This window comes from Neolamprologus brichardi, chromosome 18 (assembly GCF_056152115.1).
Source record: "Neolamprologus brichardi isolate AB-2024 chromosome 18, ASM5615211v1, whole genome shotgun sequence".
Taxonomy (NCBI): Eukaryota; Metazoa; Chordata; class Actinopteri; order Cichliformes; family Cichlidae; genus Neolamprologus; species Neolamprologus brichardi.
Genome location: NC_142121.1, coordinates 14077319 through 14103724, shown reverse-complemented (window position 1 = coordinate 14103724; position 26406 = coordinate 14077319). Strand labels below are relative to the sequence as shown.

At 40.5% G+C, this 26406-nt stretch overlaps 1 protein-coding gene across 1 annotated transcript; it reads left to right on the top strand.

Moving 5' to 3' along the window:
• Positions 1-2764: 2764 nt before the first annotated feature.
• Positions 2765-26406, top strand: LOC102777074 (protein APCDD1-like). Its single transcript, XM_006792285.3, has 5 exons — positions 2765-3153; positions 10404-10587; positions 11467-11992; positions 22045-22366; positions 23674-26406. The coding sequence occupies exons 1-5, from the start codon at positions 3114-3116 to the stop codon at positions 24135-24137; spliced, it is 1536 nt and encodes a 511-aa protein (XP_006792348.2). The 5' UTR covers positions 2765-3113; the 3' UTR covers positions 24138-26406.

Genomic DNA, 26406 nt, shown 5'->3' with positions numbered 1-26406 from the left:
CAGAGCGTGGATACAGGATTAGAGGAAAAAGAGCAAATACCGTGGAGCATACCGAGGGGAGGCAGCAGCGAGGGTTAAGACTCCAAACAATAGGAATTAATTAGAACTCCCTCAGTGGAGCATTGCTCTACTGATTAAGGATTGGAGGATTACTGGATAAGCACATGAAATACTGTTTTTGTATATGGTGAGGCCTCCTTCAAAAAGGCTACTCTTTTAATCTTGAAGGTGTGGATATAAGCTTCACACTGCAAAATATGTTTTAGCACCTTATGAGACAAATCGCACCTGGTACTCCAGAACACAAGTTAAAGCTTGTTACACATTTTTAAGGTTGAGGAAAAAATCTCCATCAAAATACATTTAACAAGCAAAACACATTGCATTTATTGTTGACTCAAATAATGGAAAACCAAGCTCTCTGTGAGGAATTTTTTCTACTTTATGTTTTTTAAATCTCTTTAAGTTTTCTCCACTTTGTTCTTTGATAACAGAGGGAATTAATTTGAAGGTGTCTTGTGACAGAAATCTCTCAGTCCTTTCCAAGCCATACAATAAATGAACAATAAACAAGCAAAGGAGAACTTAACCCCCTGCCTGTAGATGAGTAGAGTTAGATTCAGCTGGAGGGAGGATGAAGATCAAAGAGTGTGCAAGAAAGTGGCAACATGCAGAAAGTCACACGGATATGATGCCATCCTCTAGGGCAGCGGTGGGGAAACTCAACATGTTGTGTGTTCTGAAGTTGTTCTGAAGGTGTTGTGAAGTTCTCCAGAGGCCTGGTAATGACCCAATCATTTGATTCAGGCGTGCTGACTCAGGGGGATATCTGAAACCTGCAGGACACCGGCCCTTGAGGCCTGGGGTTCCCCACCTGGAGTTGCCAACTAGATGTGTCCGTGATCCAACACAGCTCATTCAAATTACTAAATTACCTCCTCAACATGTCTTGCAGTTCTCCAGAGGCCAACCCTTCAATTTTTACTGTCATTTAATAACACAAAACTGACGAAAGAGCAGCAACTGGCACCCTGAGGATGAGAATGGGCCGGACAGACAAGTGTCCAGTATAGTGTTGGCTTGCGCGTTCAACTTTTGTGATGGACATGTGACAAAAAACTATGAATATAAAATCTGACTGTCTGACTGAGCTACAGCTTAGTAAGTTTTAAAGGGAAATTAAACTTTTTAAGTTATAGAAAAGCCTGATTGTGGAAGAAGCTGTCTGAAATCTGTGAAGTGTTTTTAATTTATGCCTCTTCAGGTTAAATTGGTTGGTGCTAAAGGCTACTAGTTTAAAAATGAAAAAACAGAAAAACATATACAAACCTCTATAGCCCATTTTCATTTCTAAATGAAGCCATTAGGTGCTAATACACAGAGATTTAAACCACACTGCTGCACACTGGTGGGGGAAATGTAGTCGAAGGACTCCTGCAGGTCCACCCCTGTTCTTGATGTGCCATGTGACTCTTTAGTGTATTTGCCTCCCAGTAAGTTGCTAAAAACCTTTTTCAGAGCTGCAGAGATGATCTCTAAAAGATCATTTTCACTGACCTCTAAATTATTCTAAAATTTTCCCAAGATCATTTACTCTGTAAGTTTTTATTAATTTTGTTCTTTTAACAGATCATTTCGAGTTAAAACTGAGTGAAAGTCATAAATTGATGTTTATAATTAATAGTCTGGTGATTATAAGCTAGTAAGATGCCCCTACCAAATAAGTTTTTGATTTTCAATTTTTAAATGGATTTGGTGCTTTTGCAGTGATACAATAGAGTTTTAAAAGCAAATGTACCACAGATGCCTCAGCCTCCAACTTTCAGCCTCCAACAGACTGGGTGAGTGATGGAGGAGCTGGAGTGCAGCCTCAGGGTTAAAAGATCAAAGAGACAAGAAAACCTCAAATTGAAAAGAGTCGGAAACTCAAGGCCACAGTCTCTCTTTATCAAACACACACACACACACACACACACACACACACACACACACACACACACACACACACACACACACACACACACACACACACACATAACAGGTGTTCTAGGAGAAGGACACTGAACCTCTGTTGTTCTCCCTCCAGGCAGGAGGATACGATCTGAAGGTGTATAATTTGAAAGCCACGGTCAAGAAAAATGTGCAGCATCCATCATGGATGATAAGAAGGAGGATGTGGGACCTAATGAAAGGAGGAACCAGTAAAGGCTAACCCTAATTCATCCTAAACAACATGAGATTTTCTTTTCTTTTTTAATTTATTTACCCTTTCATGTTCGGTGCAAGGCATTTTTAATCACTGACAAAGGGACTTTTTTTTAATACACCCCTCTACTTTTTGATCAGTTCACCTCTTCATTAGACCCTTTCTGGCTTTTTGTTGATAAACCCCAGAGAGTTGCAGGAGAAACTAGGGGCAGGTATCAGGTAATGCGAAGATATTTTTGAGTGAGAAAAAAGAGACAAAACCAAAAATGTTCTCAAATTTTGGACCAGTAATATCTGGTTTTTTTATGGCATCTTATTTTTACAGTCATGGATATTTAAAATGCAATGAGAAAATAACATATTCAACCCGAAAATACAGACAATGTACTCCCCAAGAAAAATATGAGAAGGTGAAAAATACTTTTTTTTTTCTCTCTTTGGCTTTTGCACTTCACTGGGGAAGCTTAAGCACCCTCTCCACGCCCATATAATATCTAAATGGGCGGGGTGAGTCCAATCTCTGGACACACTTCCAAACACTCCTCCGGGGCGCAGCACACAGGACGCATACGAGACGCGCGCTAAAGTAAGAAAGCCGACTCTTTTGAACTCAGCACCACAATCTCTGATTGTTTCAGGGTGGCTCGCTGTAAAGTTTAGACTTTACTTTGATTTCCAGAGGATTCTTTGTTCGGATGCGAATGTACAGCGGGCTTCTTATTCTCTCCCTCTGCGTATCGAGAGCATTCTTCATATGATGCTCGGATTTTGCAAAAGTGTTTTCTCCACGCTTTGGATCCAAAATGTGAGGATTTCTGTCGGAATAACTACGGACGCTGAATAAAGGGAAGCTTGATCTCCGTTGTGACCAGCGTGAAGCTCGTTTTAATCCAACCAAGTCTGAAATGGGGCCGTCATCTAAGCTGCTTCTTGTTGCTTTTTTGGGTAAGAAACTTTTCCCCATGTGCTAGTGTTTGTTATTCTGAGGTTTCATGCGCTGCAACAAGTGTCAGTGTTAAAAAAAAACTGAGCTCAAAGCATGTTTTACTCCACGTGCGCTTGGAAACATGTCCGTGTGTTTTGTATTTGTTTTTCTATACAAGCTGTACAGTTAGAACAATTTCAGACGGTCATTTAAGTTAATTTATTTACTTTGCTAATCATTTAAACCGCACATATGTAAGATGTGGGTCACTCATAGGTTAAAATTCCCTTCATCACACCTGTTCACTATCATGGCTTGATGTTTGCCTCCATTCAGGACAAACTTTGTATTAACTTTGCGCCTTATGCCATAGTGATGTATAAAGGTTAGAAGGCAATAAAAATCTTCCCAGAGGCTGCTGGGCAGATGAAAGCGCTGCGAGAGTTAAGAGCCACTTAAAACATCCAATCCTGATGAAAACCCTGTCTGAGCAGCAGAGGATTATGGGACTGCAGTTGACCCAATCCATCTGTTGCCGCTGACAGTGGAAGACAACATTTGGCAGCAACTTCAAATAACCTGGTTGAGATAAAAAACGACATTTTGGGGTCCACTTATCCTTAAGTGTGTTTAAGTGAATCCGAACGTTCAATTAAGTGGTGTGTTATTGCAGCCTTTCAGAGTGGCAATGAAAATGCACTGTCAGGCTAGATTAGAGTGCGCTGTAAATTTACTGGGAGAGAAAACCTCAGCGTGTCTTTGGAGAGCAAAACGGAAAGGTTAAAAAAAAAAAAAAAAGCCAAGAAATGGACCCACGGAAGAGCAGCTGCTTCTATTTCACCTTTTTACTGAATCTAATCTATTCTGCTCAGTGGACCTCAATGGAGCCATGAAGTTTTCATTGTATCTGCATATAGATATTGGCTTAACTGACAGCTTTACTTTAATGTTCATTTCAGAGTAGTTGCTGTTGTTTTGTTTTTTTTATCATTATATTCTTTTGTGTGTGGTGGGTATGTGGCTATAGTTTCTTTAAATTTTCAGAAAAGTTGAAAGAATAGAAAGTAGCAATAAATTTCACCCATATTTGCTATAATTTGACTAATATTACACATATATTGCCAAAATTGGCATTTTGGTTCAAAAAAGGGGTTAAAAATAGAAAAAAAGACACATTTTAATCTCATGCTTGCCTCTGAAATCCAGATTGGACAGATGTGCTATTGCATTATAAAATCATAGCCAATAATTCTGTACTTACTTTACAGTGACTACTGTGATGTTAACTTTAGTGAATGGTAATACACCAACAAAACTTTTCTGGAGACACCAGCTACGTTGCTGACGCACTGTGATTGAAATCATTTAAAGGAGTTTGTGTTGATGTCTTGAAGGTTCATAAAAGCATTTGTGCAAAATGCCTAAAACAGGGGTGTCAAACTCAAATACACAGTGGGCCAAATTTCAAAACTGGAACAAAGTCGCGGGCTAACGTTAATATTTATTGAAATATATTTATTCCTCCAGATATAAGAATGAATCTTTTCTTATGGACTCAAACACATTTTGCTGAAAAACTGAATATGGAACAAGCAAAGCTTAATACTAAACAATATATATATTAGCTGTATAATACCAGTAGGCAAGCTCTAATAGTAATTTGGTATGGCTTCGCGGGCCAAATGTAATTAGGCTGCGGGCCAGAGTTTGACACCTATGGCCTAAAACATAATATATCGTATCAGCTAGTGCTGTCAGTCTGCCGATGCGTCGGTCTGGCTCTGCAAAAGCTGCTGTAATTTGGGGTTGCACTGGGTTGGATGCCAGTTACCAGCATTTATCAGCTGTTAAAGTGGTCTGGAAGTCAAAGCAGTTTGAGACTAGCAGATCTCCAAAGACGCCAAATAACCATTGCCATAATTGCAAAGCATCACTCAGACAATTTGCACAATAATTTCATAGCGAGAGGGAGAGTCGTGCCGGCATAACTGAGAGAGATGCAATCAAACTGCAGCGAAAGGAAGCAAGGAAAGGAAGTAGGAGGCACAATTTGTAGCCCGGTTTGTCCCACACATCTGTATCAGCAGCCAGTGCAGGAATGCAGTAAAAGTGCTGGTTGTGAAGTTTGGATGGCTTACAAAACAATCTCATCTCAAGGTCCATTTAGTCACTTTTCTGTAACTTTTATGTGAAGCATGGTCCACATCAGCTGTTGGAGGTGTTGTTGTTGACACCGAAATGCAGATGTTCACATTTCCATTTTCCCTCTTGAAGGTTGAGCTACGAGAATCAGATGGCCTCCAAGAAAAATCCCCCAAAAACCTTTAAAGTGCCAAAGCAGCTGCTAAATACTCTAAAATGAGACTACAGGGGCTCTGTGAAACTCCTGTTCCATTTGTGTGTGGTCTATGTTGGTGTATTTTTTCAGAATTAAAAAAGTATTATTTTTTTATTAACAGTAATTATGGTGGTGAATTTTTTTCTTATTTCTTCAACATTTTTCAAAAACAGTCAAAGGTTTGGATTAAGGAAATTGGAGAAGTGGAAGAAAATGGATGGATGTCTTTAATTTGTCCCAAATGAAGGAAAATTCTGAACAAAAATAGAAAATGTATTTTCCAACATTTGGTCCAGAGTAAAAAATCTCATCAACCCGATTGCCATGACCCCCAGAGCCTGAAAATACCTGCTGTTTCTGATGGCTTTTCACTTGGCACCACTGTGATGTTGACGATCATGGTTTTGTCTTGACAACTTGAAATTTGTAGATATGCGTGTCCCACTGAGGAAAATTAAAACTGGGTTTCCCCCTCCTGCCACCCTCGGGTAAAAACTTAGACTACAAGCAATGACGTTCCCTCCTGGCTCAGCCTTCTTAATGTTTAATGCTCACCGCTAGCGTGCATTACACCTGCTAAACATTAGCATTTTCTGTGCCAAATTACAGCCTGTATTGCTGTACTGTATCTTATTACTTATTTTTCTCTCAAGTTTATATAAGTTTACCTAAATGCATCTAAAATACAAAAACAGGGAGTCAAGTGTAGCTCAAATCTCCTCTTTCCTTTGACATTGTTTTGGCATTTCCCCCATGCAAGTACAATCTGACAGCTGGCTCTACTCTCTTGTTACTGAACCAAAGCAGTATTTTATGGCTTTTACTTCCTAATCTGTGTAAGTAACTTAGATAAATGTGTACTGGCTTTCGAAAGGTGCAATTTTCCTTCTGATCTCCAAGTAGAAAGCCTTGCAAAATACTCAAGCACCTCCACTTTTCTCTTTTTTTTATGTACTCTATAACTGCCCACCTCTGGATGTAGCTGCCCTGAAGTTGAAGTGTCATTTTGTCTACCCTTTTCAACTCCTGCGCGGTCACTGCCAGACTCTGAGATAACAAGAAGAAAAGTCCTTTGTCTGGTCTCTGCTCTGGAAATTTAGGATTTTTCTCTTCCCATAAATGCTGTACAGTCTCTCTTCTTGTCAGGGGTCCCAGCCTTCTTACCTCACCAGTGAGATCGGGCCAACTGGAAATGTTCGCCGTGGTTTGGGACTCTGGGAGTTTTGTGGGTGCTTTGATTTAGATAGAGCAGCAGTTTGGGAAAGCAGCAGCAGCGAAGGGCCAGAAAGAGTTTGAGTGGAGCCGTTCTGATTATTGCCTTCATGAACGAAGAGTTAAAAAAAAAAAAAACTAGTGGAAGAAAGTCACACATTCAACACTAAAAAGTGTAAAGAAGCAGGCGTCTGATGCCTCCTCCTATAAAGTCATTTTTAACAAGCTACACATAACCTCCATATAATCATTTCCTCATTTATTTCCCTGTCTGAGTCTGTTTTCCATTTCGAGTAGGTCCACATTTGTCTTTGATGTAATGTAAGAAGATTTGTAACTGTGGTTCAAAACGAAGCTCATGTTTCATTATAATTTTGATATTTGCACAGGCTTCGCTATGACACTGCTGACTCTGGATCAGGTCTTTCTAACGTCATGACAGAAAGATATCAGCGGTGCTGCTCACAATCTTATCACAAAGAGAAAAAAACATTTGACCACGACTTAGGAAAACATTGTTGGAGATAACAAATTATGTCTTAATCTAACGAAACAGCAGATTTTCACAGAAACAACAATTTATTATTCTCCTCCTTCATTCTCAGGCTGTTGCGTAAATCCGACATTAAGCTTCAGTAACCTTTAGAAACCACTCTCTCCTCAAAAAAATTAAAAAAAGACTTAGTTCTGTCCTTTTTTTTGGTTAATGAACTTATGCTCACACAGTAATGTGAGGAAAAAAGTACACCAAGTACCATCTTTACTCCAATAGCCAGCAGATTCGTGTCCCACCACTCAGTTGAAACTCCGTCTCTGCTGTGCGCATGCTTCAGTGCAACATGACTGACTCAAATGGTGTGAAAACTGCAAATTTCTATCCAGGATTCTTCTTAGTTCCATTTTTCTGGCTTATATGACGTTTCTGAACAAATTCCAGACCAACTCTGCCAGGTAAAGCTAGAAGATCACAGATCAACCATTTAAAAAAAAAAAAAAAAAAAAAAAGAGAGAGCACTGTCAATATCAACTAGTATATCTAATTGAAATTCCCGTTCCAATCTTCATTTTTCTCAGAAAAAAAATGATCCGATAGTATTATTCCCCATTTTTCCAGACAATCCCCGGGTCTCCACTGAGCACAAACTTCAAAAAACAATATGTTAGCAGACTGATGGATAAAATTAGTTTTACATGTAGGATATAATTAAAAAAAAAAAAATCAGCAAATAAAATCTCAGATGAACCACAACATGACATATTACACCGTCATAATTTAACCAAAATGAAGCCAAAATGCAGAAGCGTGTGACAAACTAAGTACACCCCCCGAGGTTTTAGCTTGTAGAATCATCTCTAACAGTTTTTAACTTGAAGTAATCGTTCTCTGTGCGACTTGATCGGGCTCTCGTTTGATTGCTGACGAATTCTGGCCAACTCGTCTTTACAGTTTCGTTCAGTTCATTGAGGTTTCCATGAACTCATCTAGGCACAGCTCTCTTAAGGTTCCACCACAACATTTCAATCAGGTTGAGGTCTGGACTTTGACTGGGCCGTTGCAACATCTCGATTCTTTTCTTTTTCAGCTATTCAGCCATGGGGATCATTTGACTGTAGAGTAGAGGAGTTCACGGTCAACTCAATGACTGTAAGGTGCCCAGGTCCTGGCTGCAAAACAAGTTCAAATCATCACCTTCAATCAACACTGATATAAGCTGTTTTTTCTATTATATTGCCTTTGCTTTTTTGCTAAACGTGCTGCTGCGTGTTGTTGCCAAACATCTCCACTTTGGTCTGATCTGTTTGAAGGACATTGTCCAAGAGGTCCTGTGGTTTTCCTGTTCTTTCTAGAGCCAAGAGGCTGGCATACCTTCCAAACAAGCCATACTTGTTCATTCTTTTTCTGATTGTGCTGTCCTGAACTTTTAACATTCAACATGTTAATTAAGGCCTGTGCGGTCTAAGATGTAGCGCTTAGGTTTGGGGGGCATTTGCAATTTATCTCAGCATTGCACGGTGTGACCTTGGGGTGAATTTGCTGGGACGTCCACTCCTTCGAAGATTGGTTACAGTCTTGAATGTTTTGCACTTGTGAATAATCTTTCCGCTGCATAATGACAGACTTCAAACTGTTTGGAAATGGCCCTTCCCAGATTAATGGGCAGCAACAAAAGCTTCTCTGAGATCATCTCTGACTTCTTTCCTGCTTGAACGCTCCACACCAGCACACCCCCGAACTGCTTTTGCATTTTCTCTTAAAAAATTCTTCTGTTAAATACATAATGGCACGGTGTACCACTTTTGTTCTATTCACCTAATTTATAACCGGGTAGCAGTTTCGCAGCTAGATTTCTGTTCGTTTTCTTTTGGATGTGCTCAACCCTTAAATTCACCTGCTATTAAACCTGAGGGGATGCATAAAAGTGTTAAGTGTGTTTTAGATTATACATCTCACCAGGTTTCCTTTTTTAACACTCTCAAGCGCACACTGTTAGTTTTTGCTCTCATCATAGTGAAAACAAGCTGTTGGCAGCCGCTCAGATCGTTGCTGTGGTCCAAGCCGAGTGCAGGTGTTTAAAAAAAACCTTTATATACATACGCGCATAACATGCAGCAAACTGTGAAGTATCTCCTTTGATTTTTAAGATCAGCTACAGCAAACAGAGCAGCGTTACTAATGCCACCAGCTGAGTCGGGGGATCAAGTCTCTCCCACTGTCCAGTGTTTCCATTCAGCAGTGCTGTGATGTGGTGATTTACACACAAGCCTGGGCTAGCTCTCATAGGAGCTGCCCGACTGGGTGTAAAACAGCTGGATGGAGCTTTGTTCTTCATGGAGCTTTTGGCTTCTTTTAATCAGATGTTTTTCTCCCTCCTTCAGTGTTATTAGTCTCAAATTAAAAGCTCAGAGGCGACCGCAGTGGCATTCCTGGGCATTAAATGATATTGCCAGGCAAGTCGGGTCTGATAGAAAGAATTCATGGCAAAGTCTTCATATTTCAAGGTAGATTTTGATGATATCGGAGTATTACATGGCATAAATCCTTGAGGGAATGTGAGCTTCGGGGCTTTTCTCTGGCTGTAGGCTTTTTAAGTACTTTCATTTCCGACATTTTATCCCTTTAAGCTCAGTCCATCGCTGAAGGTATTGTTTTTCCATGTGGTGCGTCAAGGGCACGCTGGCGGTGTGGGAACTGAGCATACAAATCGGCGCAATCTTCGTCATTTGTCTTGGTTTGTTTGAATGTTGTTGTTAAAAGTGAGTGGAAGCCGAAATTCACTAATTGGCCTTCAACCCGTCTCATGATCTGCTCATTTTCATTCATACCAGGTGTTACAGGTTGTTGGAGCAGCCATGTAATCTCTGGCGATGACATGAGTTAAAATGACAAAATTAAACCTTTAAACGCTTCAAAGAGGCCTGGCAGATTGAAAGCATGAGGGAGACTGCTGTTCCGTTTGATCTCAGCGTAATTGGCGTTCCCAGTTGTCCTAAAAGCGGTAATTTTTTAGGAGGTAAATATATGCCAGAATAAACAGATTCCTCTGTGGTTTATCCAGCCTTTCAAACTCGGTGACCCCAACATTTGATGTTCAAACGCTGCTCAATAGTAATTAAACAGCTGTTTACAATGTAATTTTCTATTTGATTGTTTTACATTTGTTATTGTACGTAAAGGCTCGTCATCATCATCTTTGTTTTCTCATCGTCTTGTTCCCACAGTTTGGGTTGAAGGTTCCTCTCTTCACTACTCAGAAAGCCGCTCAAGTCGCCTCTATCCAGAGAAAACCTTTGGCCGATCCATCAAAGACTCCCAGTGCCAGCACATGCTAAAGCACCTTCACAATGGCGCCCGGATCACTGTGCAGATGCCTCCCAGCGTGGAGGGCCACTGGGTGTCCACCAGGTTGGCGTCTTTTCTCTGTATCTTCCCCCTAACCGTAATCTTTAAGAGTTTGCATTATTCTCTAGCAAGCTACTACTTTCACTTCATTATAGTAAGAAACTCTTAGCAGGAGGTGATTTTTTTTTTTTTTTTTTTTTTTTTTTTTTTTTTTTTAAGCTGTTGCTTGTTCATCGAGACAATTTGAGGTCGGTGGCATCAAAATTTTCGGAATTTTTAGGACACAAAGGCATCATTATTTTCAGTTTTACTCGTGTGAATGTGTTTAACCTGTCTACCCCTTGATTCTCAGGAACTCGCTTAAAGCTTCCTTTTTTTTGTTTAATTAAAGCTTACATTACTTTCACTGTGAGTTGATGTGTGTTCACCACATTTCTTTATTTTTACACCCACTGATGTGGTTCACAGGCACATGGGAGTGGTTTGGAGGCTTCCTTTAAACTAATGGTTGCAACTCAACAATGGGGAAACAGGAACACGAATAGTAATAGACAAACTCATTGGTTATGATGTTAAAAAAGAACAACAGCAAGTGGGTGGGGCTTTTGCTCTTTATATATAGATATATAGAAACAGATTAGTTTCAGCCTCCTACTGTCAGGTCTGACATGTCTGAGCTTCTCTGAATGCACCACCAGACAGAAACTTACGCTGATCTCAAGACATTCTTCACAAAAGAATAAACCAAAGACGTACAACCAATAAAAAAGGCTGAAGCTAGTCAATCTTCTGTGCAGATTAATTGGGTTATATTTCAAACATGCTGTTTGTGAAACTCGAGGCAAGGAACATGAATACCACTCAGCTCTTCACACAAATATAAATGTTTTTAAGGGTTTTTTTTTTTGTTTCTTTTTAACAGCCATCTGTCCTCTCTTTCAGCTGTGAGGTCAGACCAGGCCCAGAGTTCCTGACACGCTCCTACAGATTTTACCCCAACAACACCTTCCAGGCTCACCAGTTTTATTATGAGGACAACCACTGCACCAAACCCATCTACACGCTGGTGATTCGGGGTCGACTGCGCTTACGCCAGGCCTCCTGGATCATCCGCGGTGGCACAGAGGGGGAGTACCAGCTCCATCGTGTCCAGATGGTGTATCACACAGCCACCGTGGCCAAAGAGCTCAGCCAGAGGCTCAACCACAGCTGCCGAGGGGCAGTGAAGGGCGCCTGGGAACCCAACGCGATGTACGAGCTGGTGAGCGAGGAGGGCGACTACGACTGCACCAGAGAGCTTAACTTTGCCATGCATGAGCTGCAGCTGCTGAGAGTGGAGAAGCAGTACCTGCACCACAACCTGGATCACCTGGTGGAGGAGCTGTTTCTAGGAGACATACACACTGACCCATCGCAGAGGTTGTACTACAAGCCGTCCAGCTACCAGACCGCTTTGCAAAATGCCAAGGCAAGTCCCTAATGATCCTCCCTCGCTTAGGGCTTAGTGCATTGATGCTATTATGTAGCCTTAGACTTGATTCTAGAACAGAGTTTGTCCACTTGTGGGTCGTAATATTAAATTAAAGAGTTTTTATAATTACAAAACATTAAAAAACAAGTTTTGGGGTGTCCATAACTTTGATTGAACTACTGTTATAGCCTTAAAAGTCTACAGCTTTAACTACTCACCTTGTTGTAGCAATACAGAGGTCTTCTGCTGTACTCCAGCACAACCTGTTGGGTTGTCTAAAAGCCTACATTTTTTAAATCAGCAATAGTGTGACTGTATATAAAAGATGACAACACTCATTAGTCAATTAAGTACCATCATGACGCATCAAGCTGAGTGTCATCACTGTCGCCATCTTTGTGTTTTGAAACCAGACATGGAGTGGATAGACTGTGAAACTCTTAGACACTGAACCCTCGCACGGAAATCTCATTCTGAAACATGCACCCTTTGATCCTCTTTTGACTCTAGTGGGAACACTAATTTACAAAATGAACATTATGTTGTATTAAAGACAGCTTGAAAGTAGTAACTCAGCTCAAAAGCTGATCAGCAGAATGTTTGTTTAGCATTTTCTAACAGACTTTCTTTGCAACCAGGCTCTTTTTTGAAACCAGCAGTCGCCCCCTTCTGGGCATTAGAAAGAATGCAAGTTTAAGGCACACCCACTTCGGTTTCAAATGTCACAACTGGAAGCTACTTCCATCTTTTATGCACAGTCTGTGGTTAAGACACTAAGTTTCTCTGTCAGTAAACAGCCAGTATTATTTTAAAGTTGGTAAGGCAGGGACTATGTTGAAGTTTGTAGTTGTGCAGAATCTCTGCCAGTAACAACAGTTATTACCTGTAGGGGATAGCTGCCTCACTGTGCAGGAACCATGACTTACCAGTAGGAGTCCTTAGTTGAGCGACGGGAATGAGAACTCTTCCCACCCAGAAACCTGACGTTTGTATTCATTGGATCGTTGGTAGGGTTTTGTTTTCTGTCCCGAGCATGCAACTCAGTGTGCAACCTCAGCTGAACTCCATCCCTGCTGTGTTGACCCTCCACGCCACAAAGACCACACACACCAGATGGAACCTGAGCTGACCTAAAAAACATACATTTTAATTTGGGAGCTATCTTATGTATAATTTAACCAAAATCGGTGAGGAGACAAGGATAAACTGTTTACTAATTGTGTTTATTGTGTTTTAGAGGGAAGCTTTTTTGGGTTTTTTTAGGGGGGGAATTACATTATTCTGCTGAATTATCGAGTTATTGATAATCCAAATTATTCTGAGGCGGTTAAGCCCATCTGTTGTACCTAACTGATATCTATTTAGAAAACCCTAGTCTGTGTTAGGATCTCTGTGTAAGTCAATAATCTTGAGCTTAGACCTTTGCACACTAAATATTTGCACTAAAAGAAACCAGAAACTATTGACATACTGATTTCATCTCCACTGTGCTTACAGGATGTAATTTCTGTATTTACACTGCTGAAAAGGAGTTTCCCCGCTGGCTGAAACCCTAGAGTGATGTTTTCACTGTCACCCTCTACAGAGATTACAATGAAATCCTGTTCGGGTCCGCTGTCTAAATAAACATTCATATGTATGGGGCTGATGGGGCTTGGTGTTGCTGATCAGAATGTAAACAGTGTGTGGGGTGACGAGCTGTGATCAGACAAGCTCCCCTGTGGCGCTGTAATGACCAGAGCTGCTCTCCTTAAGCCCCTCTGGCCTGCAGAGATGCAATGTGAAACCGAGCCTATCTCTGGGAGCAATCATCATGCGGTATTCCTAGAATTTGGATTGATGCGGCCATATGAATTAGTCCAGTGAGCACATACCAGCTCCGATCTTATGCGTGCCTGAGGCTCAAATCAAACTGTTGCATGTGCTCCGTTTTGTCTTCAATCTTTTTGGAATAAAAAAAGGAAGTTGGACTGTTGGCGGAATTTTCAGTGACACTTCCAAACTGGGAATCAAAGAGTTGCAGCCTTGAAGGGAAAAAAGGGAGTTTTTTGCTTCTGTCTCTTTCATTTCTGTTACCACTCCAGTTCAGTTAATGTCAGTGAAATTTCTTTTTAACAAACCTTAAAGTATTCTCTTCCCTGAAACACCGCCAGTCTTTTTGTGTATTTTCGAAACGTCCTGCTGTCAAGCTAGAACAGGGACTGTTTCTTTGCCAGGAAGCAGTTCCAATAAAAACTCTTCAGTGTGTTCTTCAGATTACTGAGAAACAAAGATGGTCTCTCAGTAACCTGAAGAGTGTTTCTGTCACAGAAATACTCTTCTTAATTTCTTTAAATGCCATCCCATCCATCCATTCTCTTTGCTTATCCTTTTCAGGGGGGAGCCTATCCCATCTACCATAGGGCGAGAAGCTGGGTACACCCTGGACAGGTCACGAGCCTGATGCAGGGCTAACGCAGAGAGACAGACAACCATTCACACTCGCATTCACACCTATGGGCAGTTTAGAGTCACCAATTAACCAAAACCCCATGGTATGTCTTTGGACTGTGGGATTTTCATTAAATGCATTAATTAAAACGCTGCATGCATCTACATACAGAAGATTATTGCCAATCACTACAGCTGCACTTTAGATCATTTTAATCACATTAAAAAAATGGATGTAGTCTTTGCACCTAATGCTTAATTATGCCAGTTTATGTATGTGTTTGCCTATGAAGAACCTATAGAGAGCCTTTCAGCCAATGCCAACACGCTCCCCTACAGTCCTCCAAAATCCCAAATGCATGGCGCGCTATATGGATGAGTCTGTGTATCAGTTGAATGCTGATTGGTTGAAAAATGTGCCAGAAAAGGGAAGGGAGCACCAGGAAAGTGCACAAGAATTGGCTTTCCATCGTTTTTAACACTCAGTTTGACTCCTCTGCACTGCTGGCTAATGGACCAGCACAAGCAAGAGTAGCGCACATGGGTGTGCCCCCATCTGACAAGATGCTGTCTGCAGGTAGATGGGCAGTATTTAGCTGCCAGCACACAGCCACTGCTGTACTATAATTTCCCCTTAAAAGGTGAATCCAGTGTCAAAGTGCCTTAAAACTGCATTCTTTCTAATGACCAACAGGGGGCGACTCTTTAGGTTACAAATAGAAATTGGATCTGAAATTTTAAAATGACCCTACCAGTTAATCACTCGTTTAAGTTTTTATTAAACATGACTTGATGTTTGTCCAGTTTAGTTAAACTACTTCTCCGTGATGTAGTGGTAAATACATTCACCATACTCGCAAAATACCTACGGTTAGAGATTGGGTGTGGACAAAAGTCCCAGAAACTCACAAGCTGATATCCTCATGGCTCCAATCCTAAACCTGAATGAATGGGATGGTGTCTGGCATAAAATCTGTGCCAAAACAAACATGCAGATCAGTCCACTGTGCTGATCGCTTGCTAAATAATGAAGTAGAATAGAAGATATGTGCTGCAATTCTCAGATTCAGCAATCTCTCCTCATGTTTAGTTTAGTTTAAAAACAAATATGGTGATGGCTGAAAGTCCTATCTTGAGGGTGTTGTTCACAGACCAATGTATGATGTCATCTCAGATACACAGGCTGTGATTTCAGCATCTTTCAACTCAGCGTGCTGGTTTTAAAACCAGCAATTTCACTGCTTTGATTTACATTCAGACACAAACATAGTGGAGCCTTTAGCAGCTAAAGATATTTACAAAAAGAGATGTTGGAGACCAGAACAGTGCTCAAGGAATAAACACTGGACATGACGGTAATAAAATACGGTTTAACTTGATTTAATCCAGAATAGATTCTTTGAAACTCCACTGTATTTGAGTGGAAACCAAACTCTTGAAGGTGAACATTATTAAAAAAAAAAAAAAAGTAGCTCCTTAGTAACTCCCTATTTGGGCAAACGTGGTCATTTGTTTCTATAATAACACAAAGGTCTACATTACAGGTATTGTTTTTCACGGCATTTTTCAGTTACAGTAAATTAAGTTTTGTATATTTTCTTGGTAAAGCAGCAGTACAGAATACCGCACTCGTTCTTACTTGAAAAGCACTCAACTGGACCATCTCTTGAGGTTGTTCTTTTCAGGGATTTTTTTTTATTGCCATGGTGATGATCCAATACATTAATCTTGAGTAGTGTACCCAGGGCTGGTCCCAGGACTGGTCCCAGGCCAGAACATTTGCTGGTGCCAGCATGTTCATTTGTGGTTCCTGGGTGGAACTCAGCAGTGATGCAAGAGCAAAGCGGGGGACTGTGTTTTTAAGTTTTCTGTCGCCCCGGCTCATTGCTGCGTCACTGAGGCGGCGTAATGACCACTTGATAATGATCCTTGTTAAAAAGGGATTTTTTTTTCTATATTGTTGCTGTTTTTAAAGTGTTGTGTTTGCTCATTTTCTGTGTGTACTTGTTATGCTGCTCTTGGTCATTTCTTTCATGAAAGTACCTCGAAACTTGAGCAATAAAGCCGGTCAATCTGAGATGAAAGGTTTTTTTATGAATTCCCAGGAAATCGTCTTACAGAAGGGATACTGGTATAGCTTAATGGAGGCCAGTTTAAAAAATAAAAGTATTAGGACTGTCTGTTTTGCCAACAGGTCTCTATGGAAGGTTTTGAAAGTCTGATATGGTTTCAGTTTCTCATAAAATGTTTGCTCCTGGACATCAGCTTTCCCTGAACTACGTCCCAAATGGAAGAATTCAGCCCTAATGCTCCTTTATCTGCCATGACTTGGATTGCACCTTATTTGTGCGTCACCTCTGTTCAGTATAGTAAAAAAAAAAAAAAAATGAAATGAAATGGGGGAAAAAAGTCTCTTATATGTAGCAAGGGTAGTAATATCCTCCCTCATTTCCTCCGTTTTTATTTTCTTCATTTCCAGTAAAGTTATAAAATACTTTGCTTCTACCTAAAAGTACGTCCAGCATTTCATGACACTGTAGGCTCAACGCGGCAAAGAAACCTGCCTGCTAATGATTTCCTGTTAAATACAAGGTTGAACTCTTGGCTGGAGTCTTTGGTCACTGACACACTGAAAACCCATCCATGCTCAGATCCACTTAAACTTTTCAGCATGAGGGCATTTATCCAACTTGTACATCAAACATAATTAACCCGTTTACAAGTGAATAAAAGGGAACTACTCTGATGAAGCAGCCTTTTGTTTTAAATGTAGTTTTTTTTTTTTAATTGAACAATTAAATATTCAAATATTCTCCACCACCACCAGCTTGTTTATCAGTAAGTAGTTTATAAATATTTAATACATGCTTTATGACACTACCGTTGTTATTATGTACAGAATTTCTTAATGCACATTATTGTCAACAATTGTAACTAAAATCAGAGTTTCAAATAAAGATAAAAATTCCAAATTTTGGTCAAGAAATGCAGCCTTTTACTCTCTGGTGTCTTCTACTGAAAGTCTCTTTGAACACTGAACTAACTGCATTTACACGGTTTAGATGAGGACGAGTACAAGCATGGCTTGTCCTTGTTCTGGCTAAGATGAGCCCTGTCACACCTGTTAGAGACCTGTTTATTCATTTGTTTTTACACAAAATTTAGATTCATTTTTGGTTAGTTTAATCTTTTTCATATTCTCATAATTTTCTTATGATTATTACAGATTCACAGGTGGCCATAGAAGACTATCTGCCTCCATCTAACCCTCTCCCTAGTGTCCTCTGTCACATCAACCATCTGCATGTCCTCCTTCACTATATCCAGAAATCTCCATGTTCAGCATTCTCCTACTCTGCACATGTTCAAACTATCTCTGCCTGAGCCGTTCCTCCGATATGCTAATTTCTAATCCTGTACATCCCGGATTAAAAATAAGCAGTTGTTGAGCTGCACTCCCAAGCAAATTCTTTTCATTTGAAACGTCTGACTTTCCAACTCTGCCCCCCGTCTCCAAACCATACACCGTAGCAGATCTCATTACCATCTTGTAAACCTTCATCTTCACTCTTGCCGCTATCCTTCGGTCTTAAATCACCCCTGATGCTGCGCTCTCTTCCTCACCTCTCCTGTGCACTGTCTGTTGCTTTGGATGATTTACCCCCAAGTATCTGAACTCATCCACGTTCACTCCCTCTGCTCCTGAACATTTTCCCTGGTACACCTCACCGTCTCACCAGGCAGTTTAAATCATTAGCTGCAGAGCTGATATCTGTACAGTTATGTCCACTAATCAAGAGAGGATCAATTACCCATAATCCTTTGTGAATGAGGCCATCTGTGATTTAATGCTCTCCTTTATGCACTTTACTCTTTATGCTGTGGATGTGGGGAATAAACTCCCTGGTCCATCGCTCTCTTCATCCATTGTCCAAAGTGAGCATATTCTTTTCCTTCATAATTGATGATTACGATTACAACAGTTAAATATTGCTATATTAATGCAGCACCTCCAGCCCCCCACTCACATTTGTGGGGTCCAACAACTTTTCTGGAAGAAACTCTGAGCTTGTAGTGTAATTTTGTTTGATTTATATTTTCAGATGACATTATCAGGAAAAGAAGCAAAAACAACAACAACCCTGCACTGGTTTAAATCATCAGTAGTGTCATGATATATGGGACAGATGGGTATCAGTAGGAGGACATATTCATTGTTAGGCCAGACAGGAAGTCTGTATTTTATGGGCTCTGAGTCCCTTCAGATACAAAACATTTTCCACACCTGCGACTGAAACTCTCCGGATTCCAGCTCTTTTTCTTATGTCCACACATATATATGCTAAAATATACGCACATGCTGTATTTTCCTCTCTCCATATGCAACTCTTATATAAACACACAGTGCACAGCTTTTAATAACACACTGTTCTCTCACACATACACTGGTGGATTCTGGTGGGAGCCCTCCCTTCCAGTCGTCCCATTAACCTTTCGCTCTGAGGCGGTTATGGCGCTGCACTGGGATTATCTCATCTGCAGGATGTAGTGATACTCCAGCTTTTTCTCCTCATTTTACCGTTCTCCATTTCTTTCTTTCTTTTAAAACTCCTCATAAATCTCATGCAGACATAATGTTGTCTGGGAAAAAGAGCGATCGAGTTGAGAAGGTCAGGTCTTAAATTTTGACCACCCTCAAATAACAAAAAACTCAATTGGTTCCCTGGAGTTCAGTCTTTGGAAGAGATTTTGTGGAATATGGGATGTAGATTTCCAGCTCTGAGTCTGTTGGAGAGCCCCGGCCGTCCTGTCTGAGGACACACGCTGCTCCACCTGACTAGTGATATTAACTGAATATGATTAACAGGGTTTTTTTATGCATGTACAAACCTTTCTGTGTAATGGCTTTAAGTAGTCCCGACATCTGTGTTGTACTGTGAAACAGTGTGTTCTCTTTGCCTCCAAACACTCCAGAGGGTCAGACTGAATGAAATAGTTTCCTTACTCTCCTCCGAACAGATTCCAGTCGTTCTGTGTGTGAATTTCATGACACAATGTGCTGATGTCATGAAAGGTTTTCAGGACAAACAGATTTCAGTGAACATGCTTCTGTTTTGTCTTTTGTTTGAGTAGCAGGCTAAACTTAAACAGTTTGCACTATAATAAGCTGGTTGTCTCATAAATGGTTCACTTTTTCTTTTTTTTTATGACCACTTCTTGTGGAGCCCGGAAATCTTCTCACCATCATCCACCTGTATAAATGTAAATGTTGGATGCAGTCGGACTATAGACGGTATAAAACACAGACGTAACCACTGTGAAATCACTCACTACCAGTGTTTTCACCACTGTCATCTCGTGATTTGAACTCAGACACGATGAGTGAGTGGAGTTCTGATTATTGAGATTTTTCACATGACGTCATGTTGTGTACCAATTTAGGCATGATGTGACCACTGACTGCCGTGGAAACTGGATTCAAAGAAGGCTTCTTGGGATTGTTTTGGTTGCTAGTAGAGTGTCACTGTCGTCTGCAGTTTTTATGATTGTCTTCAAATACTTGCTAACTGCTAGCCCAGAGGAAGTAAAACTTGGAAAAAGTTCAATGTAAACCAGAAATTGAGAAAATTTGCCATTAAAGTAACTTTTACTGCTGCTGTTGGCTACATGTTTCATAAAGTGCAACTTTTACTTTGAAGGCAAACGGTTGCAAGATGGTTGCAGATCAGACTTGTTCACACGATCCTACACTATCACCATGATTATCACACATCCAAAAATGACATATAAACCGTGTCAGTATTAACAGCAAATCTTGATTTCATTTCAGTCTTTTGACTAAAACGTCATTTAGTTTTAGTTCTATTTTAGGGATCAGTTGTTTTACTTTTAGTCAAGCAAATATCATAAGATTGTAGTAGAGTAAATACATATAAGTGTTTTTACCAGTGAGAGTTGTTCCACATGGTTTACAAAACCAATTTCCTTCGGGGTCAACCTTCAGGATCAATAAAGTTTTATTGAATTGAATTGAATTGAAAATTTCTTATTTTTATTGACATCAAATGTGAAATACCGCCATATGTCTACTCTTTGATTCCTCTCAAGTGTTTACATCGTCTTGTCTCCGTCGGGGAAAAAAGTTTGCTTAACGGAAACTGTGACAGTAAAAAATGTAAGAATGGCTTTACAAACAGCATATTAAGCACTGTCAACATATGAAGAGATTGGCTCATCTCCCAGTGCTTTGTATCTGACAGTTTGTCACTGGTTAGACATTTAAGGTCTGGAATATTTAGACCACCTTCTAATATATTCTCCGCTTTACAGTATATTTGCTAACAGCCTGTTTTTCTCCCCCTTTTTTGTTTTTATTTTATAGCTTCAGTCACCAATCCTTCCACTCGGAATCGGTTTAACTCAGGACACAGTACCCACTCGCTTAGTTTAGCCAATGGTTATTTGGACTGTCATCGCTTATGAGTCGCCAGAATCCATTTTGACATCCAATGGCCTCTGGAGGCCACACTGCTGTTAGTCTCTTCCTGTGTGTACATCCCTTTTAATCACATGGTATATCCCGCAGAGAGCAGCAAAGACTTTATTGTTAGCTATAAGATTATACTGAGTACTTGTATTTCAGGCATCTGGAGCCTTTAAATGTTATTCTTGACATTTGCAAATCAGCGTTTGTTTGTTTGCTAGTAGACCTCGCCATCTTTGGCATGTTGGCATTTTTGTTTGCACATTATTGGCACGATCTGTCAATGCAAACACAATGGATGCCCTCATGTAACGTTTTGCAGATAATCCAGGTTTTGCCAAAAATAACTACTTGAGGGGATGACAGATCTTTTGTCCAGTATGTTGACAGTTTTCCTGAGACATCTGTTATTCGGTTTAGTGGACACACATCTTTGGCGAAATGTGATTGGATGCCGATTTCAGTGCATCTTTGTGAGCTGGGTGGATACACTGACCAGCTGTGCAGGCTGGCTTTTATGGAGATCTGAGTTGATGTTGGACAATCGGTGTTGGCAACAATTCATGGATTGTTTTTTGCCCTTTATGCACTGTTATTGCAGTTTGTGGTATCTTCAGGCAGTTAAATAAATTGTGTTATTTTGCAGTGTAGACACACAGAACTTCTTTTTTTTTTCTTTTTTTTTTTTGCTTCCTTTTTTCCAAAAAAAGAATCATGATCCTCTTTGAGGGACAAGCTCTTCACGTTCTGCCTTGCCAGACATCTGATTTCTGTTGTATATCTGTCTTTGAATGCATTGTTACTCATCCAGACTAGTCCAAGAAACGTCCAGCTGAGCTCTGCAGGAAACAGCTGTTATGACACATGAAGGCACATCATCAGGCAGTGATTTAGGAAGTTATTTTTCATTCCAAATAGCAGAGCATGTATCTTCTATATCACTCGATTATGCTCATTTAACTGTGGGAAGCCAAAACTACAATTGTGACTAAAGCTTGACTGACTGAGATTTATAGTCCTAGTTTGTATGTTTTCAGTAAATATGACTTTAGTGCTTTTTTTTTTTTTTAATCTAAACTTACTATTGGTAAAATGAAATCAGTTGTTATGAGTTAAATTTTTTTTTCTTTTTTAGAATCACGACCACAGCTGCATCGCCTGTCGTATCATCTACCGCTCGGACGAGTTCCACCCTCCCATCCTGCCGCCGCGGGCCGACCTGACCGTCGGGTTGTACGGTCAGTGGGTGAGCCAGCGCTGCGAAGTTCGCCCGGAGGTCCTCTTCCTGACCCGCCACTTCATCTTCCACGATAACAACCACACCTGGGAGGGCCATTACTACCACTACTCGGACCCCATCTGTAAACACCCCACCTTCACCATCTACGCCCGTGGCCGCTACAGCCGAGGGCTTCACTCAACCCGCGTCATGGGAGGAACAGATTTTGTCTTCAAAGGTAACTTAGTGGTGTAATTGCATTTTTACCGTAATGCTGTTTCTTAAAAATACTACCAAACCCTGATTTTGAGGGATTGACACAGTGTAGTTTAAACACAGTCAAAATGTTTCTCTACTAGTTCCTAACATTTTTGGCGTGCTCACTTTGAGCAGTGTTTGAATAAAAAGGTTAAACTGTTGCTTGTTTAATTAACTGGTAGTCGTGTTATGATCCATGTGATCCCTATTGACTTCGCGGACACAGTGTTTTCACAATCGATAGAAGGGAAGGACAGAAATAAGACCAAGGTTGTTTCAACAAGCAGAATAAACTGGTTCAGTGACACGTCATTTAAAACTGAAGTCTGTCTATCTGCCATTTGGAGATAGGCTGTATGAAAGATGGATGTACCTACCCTAATATCGACCATTGGTTTGTGAAGTCTCACTTTGAAGCCTCATGATCTTGTTGTTGTTGAGTTTTTTTCTTTAAACCTGATATGATGAGTGAGTGAGGCCCTTCTGTGTTAGCGTCACTTTTTAGATAAAGAAAGTAGTTGTTTCTTTCCCACATTTCTTAAAGATGGGGCACCCTCAAAGATATGGAGTTTTAGCAGACTTTACTTTCTAAAAAGCGATGCCCATCTTGTATACTGACTGTGCACAGAGCGCAACAATGTTACCCCAACTCCAGACCTCGAGGGCCGGTGTCCTGCAGTTTTTAGATGTGTCCGTGATCCAACACAGCTGATTCAAATGGCTAAATGACCTCCTCAACATGTCTTGAAGTTCTCCAAAGGCCTGGTAATGAACTAATCATTTGATTCAGGTGTGTTGACCCAGAGTGAGATCTAAAACCTGCAGGACACCGGGCCTCGAGGCCTGGAGTTGGGGACCCCTGCTCTAGAGCTCAGTGAAAACAAGAAATGGCCAGCCAGGGTTTCAACAAGTAATACTTGAGAAACAAAAGACCAGGGCTTCAGACTGCTCTAAAAATTTTAGAGAATTTGGCTGTGCGTGATGTCAGTGAGAGCTGATATCCATCATATGCTCATATCAGGCTCACAGCTCTGGCTGCGGGAACAGCAGTTCCACCACCTGCTGATCAGACCTTCTGCTTGAGCAAAGTTGGCTTAAAAAGAGGGGAAATAAAACATTTTGAAAAAGGATGAAATTTGGGGCTTCCTCACACACTCAGTGCGAGATAAATTTGTGTGTTTTGAGCTGTGAATCATGCAAAGCTACTCTAGTAGTAATAATAATAAAAAGTCTTAAAATAAGCACAATAGATTGCTTTAAAGGTCTTCTTATGTCATCTTCTTTTAGTGAATCACATGAGAGTGACTCCCATGGACGTGGCCACCACATCCCTCCTCAATGTCTTCAGTGGTAATGAGTGTGGAGTGCAGGGGTCTTGGCAGGTCGGCGTGGAGCAGGATGTCACCATAACCAATGGCTGCGTGGCGTTGGGCATCCGGCTGCCGCACACAGAGTATGAGCTGTTCCGCATGGAGCAGGACGCTCATGGACGCTACCTGCTCTACAACGGCCAGCGCCCCAGCGACGGCTCCAGTCCGGACCGCCCGGAGAAGCGAGCCACGTCCTACCAGATGCCCCTGGTCCAGTGTTCATCCAGCAGCCAGCCATCAGATTCCAGCCAAAGGGATGACACAGACAGGCCTTCGGTGCACCACAACGACTGCACGGGATGGCACAGAGGCGGCCAGAAACGTGCCGCGCTGGCCATCGCCGCGTTCGTTACTGCTCAACTTCTATTCTGGCAAAGCTAGAGAGCAGGTTGAGTATTTTATCCACAAAGACACAAAAGAGGAGGAGTGTGGATTTATCAGAGACCCAGAGGGGGTCACAGAGACTGCATTGGTAGACTAAGTTTACATTTGTTGTTTTAATGAGTAAAGAGCATAAAGACTGGTCCCTAAACCTCTGAACTCTTTACCAAAGACTTGAGACTGCTGCACCACAGAAACTGCACTTTAGAGTGGAACCAAAGACTGACCTGTGTTTATACAAACATACAAAGATGTCTTTATATCCACACACAGACATGAGAATATGTTATATATGATCTATTTACCTGCGACTGTTTTATCTGATCTATTTAGCTTCGACTAGATCATGCTTTTTTTTTTTTCCACCTTCGTAGAGAAACTCATACAAGGAAACATTTTCTACAGTGAAATTTTGACAGTGCTCTTCCCCACTCATCGGAGGACACGCTCGTCACCGTTTACAATAAAATGTACTTAACGTGTTAGAATCTCTTTTTTTTTTTTCTTCGACATATAGCCTTGAAGTATGGTGAAGTCGGCAGCAGGTATTGGCCTCCTATTCCAAATAATGACCAAGCTCTTGTCTTGAATGAAATAAAACGCTTTCATGTGCCAACAGTTACCCTCCATGTAATCTAGAGAGAGGTTTTTGTTCCCTCACCGCTCAGACAGCTGCTTCCTCGCTGGCAGACACTCGACCTTGAGTCCAACGAGGCGGTTTTGTAGTTACGCAATGCTCACAGTGGGAACGACACCTGGAAAAGTGACAAACTACCACATCCGAGAATGCAGGAGATCACTTCAAGTGAGAGCTACATTAGTTTGTCCAAATCATTTTCTATACTACTAATAAAGTGGATATTTTGGTTCTTTATCAAACTATTGCAACTGTGAACGATGACTGTTTTATTTCTCTCTGACTATACGCAGAGATCTAAAGGCAGGTTTAGATCTTCTGCCAGTTACTTTGATTAATTGTTGAGTCTATAAAACCTGTCATCAAATGGCTGTAACATTTAATAAACAAACATTCAAAGAGGTCCATTTCTATTTAAAACAAATATGAAAGCAGTGAAATCCATATGAGATGGAAACTGGACATCTGGAAAGATTTCCTCTTGGAAAAATAACCTAAAACTTCCCTGCCATGTATTTAATGTTAGCTCTGTAATGATACTGCCAGTAATTTTACATTCATATTATAATTGCTATTAATGGAACTGGAAATCAGTGGATTTATTGAACTACAACCTCTGGGCTAGTACTACAGGAAGGATTTTTACTACGTTACTCCCTTTTTAAGCATGAATAGGAACTCATTTGTCAAGGTTAAGAGGATTATCCTTTCTTAAAATAAAATTAAACCCTTAAATTTTGGGAAATCTACTTAATTGTGTAATAAAATGACAATTCTATGATTTACAGTAACTAAAAACTGTTTTCTTTTTTTTTTTTTTAAGGGTAATACTTCAGTATGCTAGTTTCAGTTTCACTCCATCCATTCTGGAAACTTAAGCTATTTTTCAGTGATAAATCAACAACCACTTAGATGTGTTTCAATTTGATCATAATTAACTGTTCACGCTTACGATACCTCATCGGTGAAGAGTGGAAACTTTACATCTCTACAACCAAAAATAACTAATTTTTGGACAATTAAAATGTTTTGTTTTGCTTTTGTATACCAACTCAGTGGATTTTTAAAATCAAACTAATGTGTGGTTGAAGTGCTGACTTCAGCGCTGAGGTTTAATGAAAAGTAAAGTTGCAAAGTAATTGGACAATTTGCTGCTCAGGTGATGCTTGTTTCCCTATTATTCCATTACAAGTGCAGAACTTGCATTTAGTATTAGTTCACAAGAACTCATGGAGACACTGCACTGAAAGAGGCCATTGCTAGGCTTAAAAAGTCTTGGGTTGGTTTTGCAGTGCTGGCAGGAACGCACAACATCGTTGATCTGATCACTCCAAAAGTTGTTTTTTCTTTTTCTTTTTTTTAAGGTGAAGAAATGTGATATTTGTGAGTCTCTGACTCCGTCACCTGATCTCAACCTAACAGTGCATAATGAGGGCAGAGAGATCCAAAATAAGCAGCAGCTGAAGTTATGTTGCAGTAAAGACCTAGCAGAGAGAGGAATCAGCATTTAGCTATATATGAGTTCTAGACTTCAGGCAGCCATCGACTCCAAAAGATTTTTATCTAAGTGTTAGAAACTAACCTTATATTAAAAGTTGTTTGTTTGTCCAATTAATTTTGAGCCTCTGAAAA

Bases quoted from the DNA above. Each gene is read 5' to 3' on its own strand.
- LOC102777074 (XM_006792285.3), top strand. From the start codon at position 3,114: ATGGGGCCGTCATCTAAGCTGCTTCTTGTTGCTTTTTTGG. The intron at 11,993-22,044 runs GCAAGTCCCTAA...TTTCTTTTTTAG, and splicing joins CCGCTTTGCAAAATGCCAAG to AATCACGACCACAGCTGCAT. The intron at 22,367-23,673 runs GTAACTTAGTGG...ATCTTCTTTTAG, and splicing joins AACAGATTTTGTCTTCAAAG to TGAATCACATGAGAGTGACT.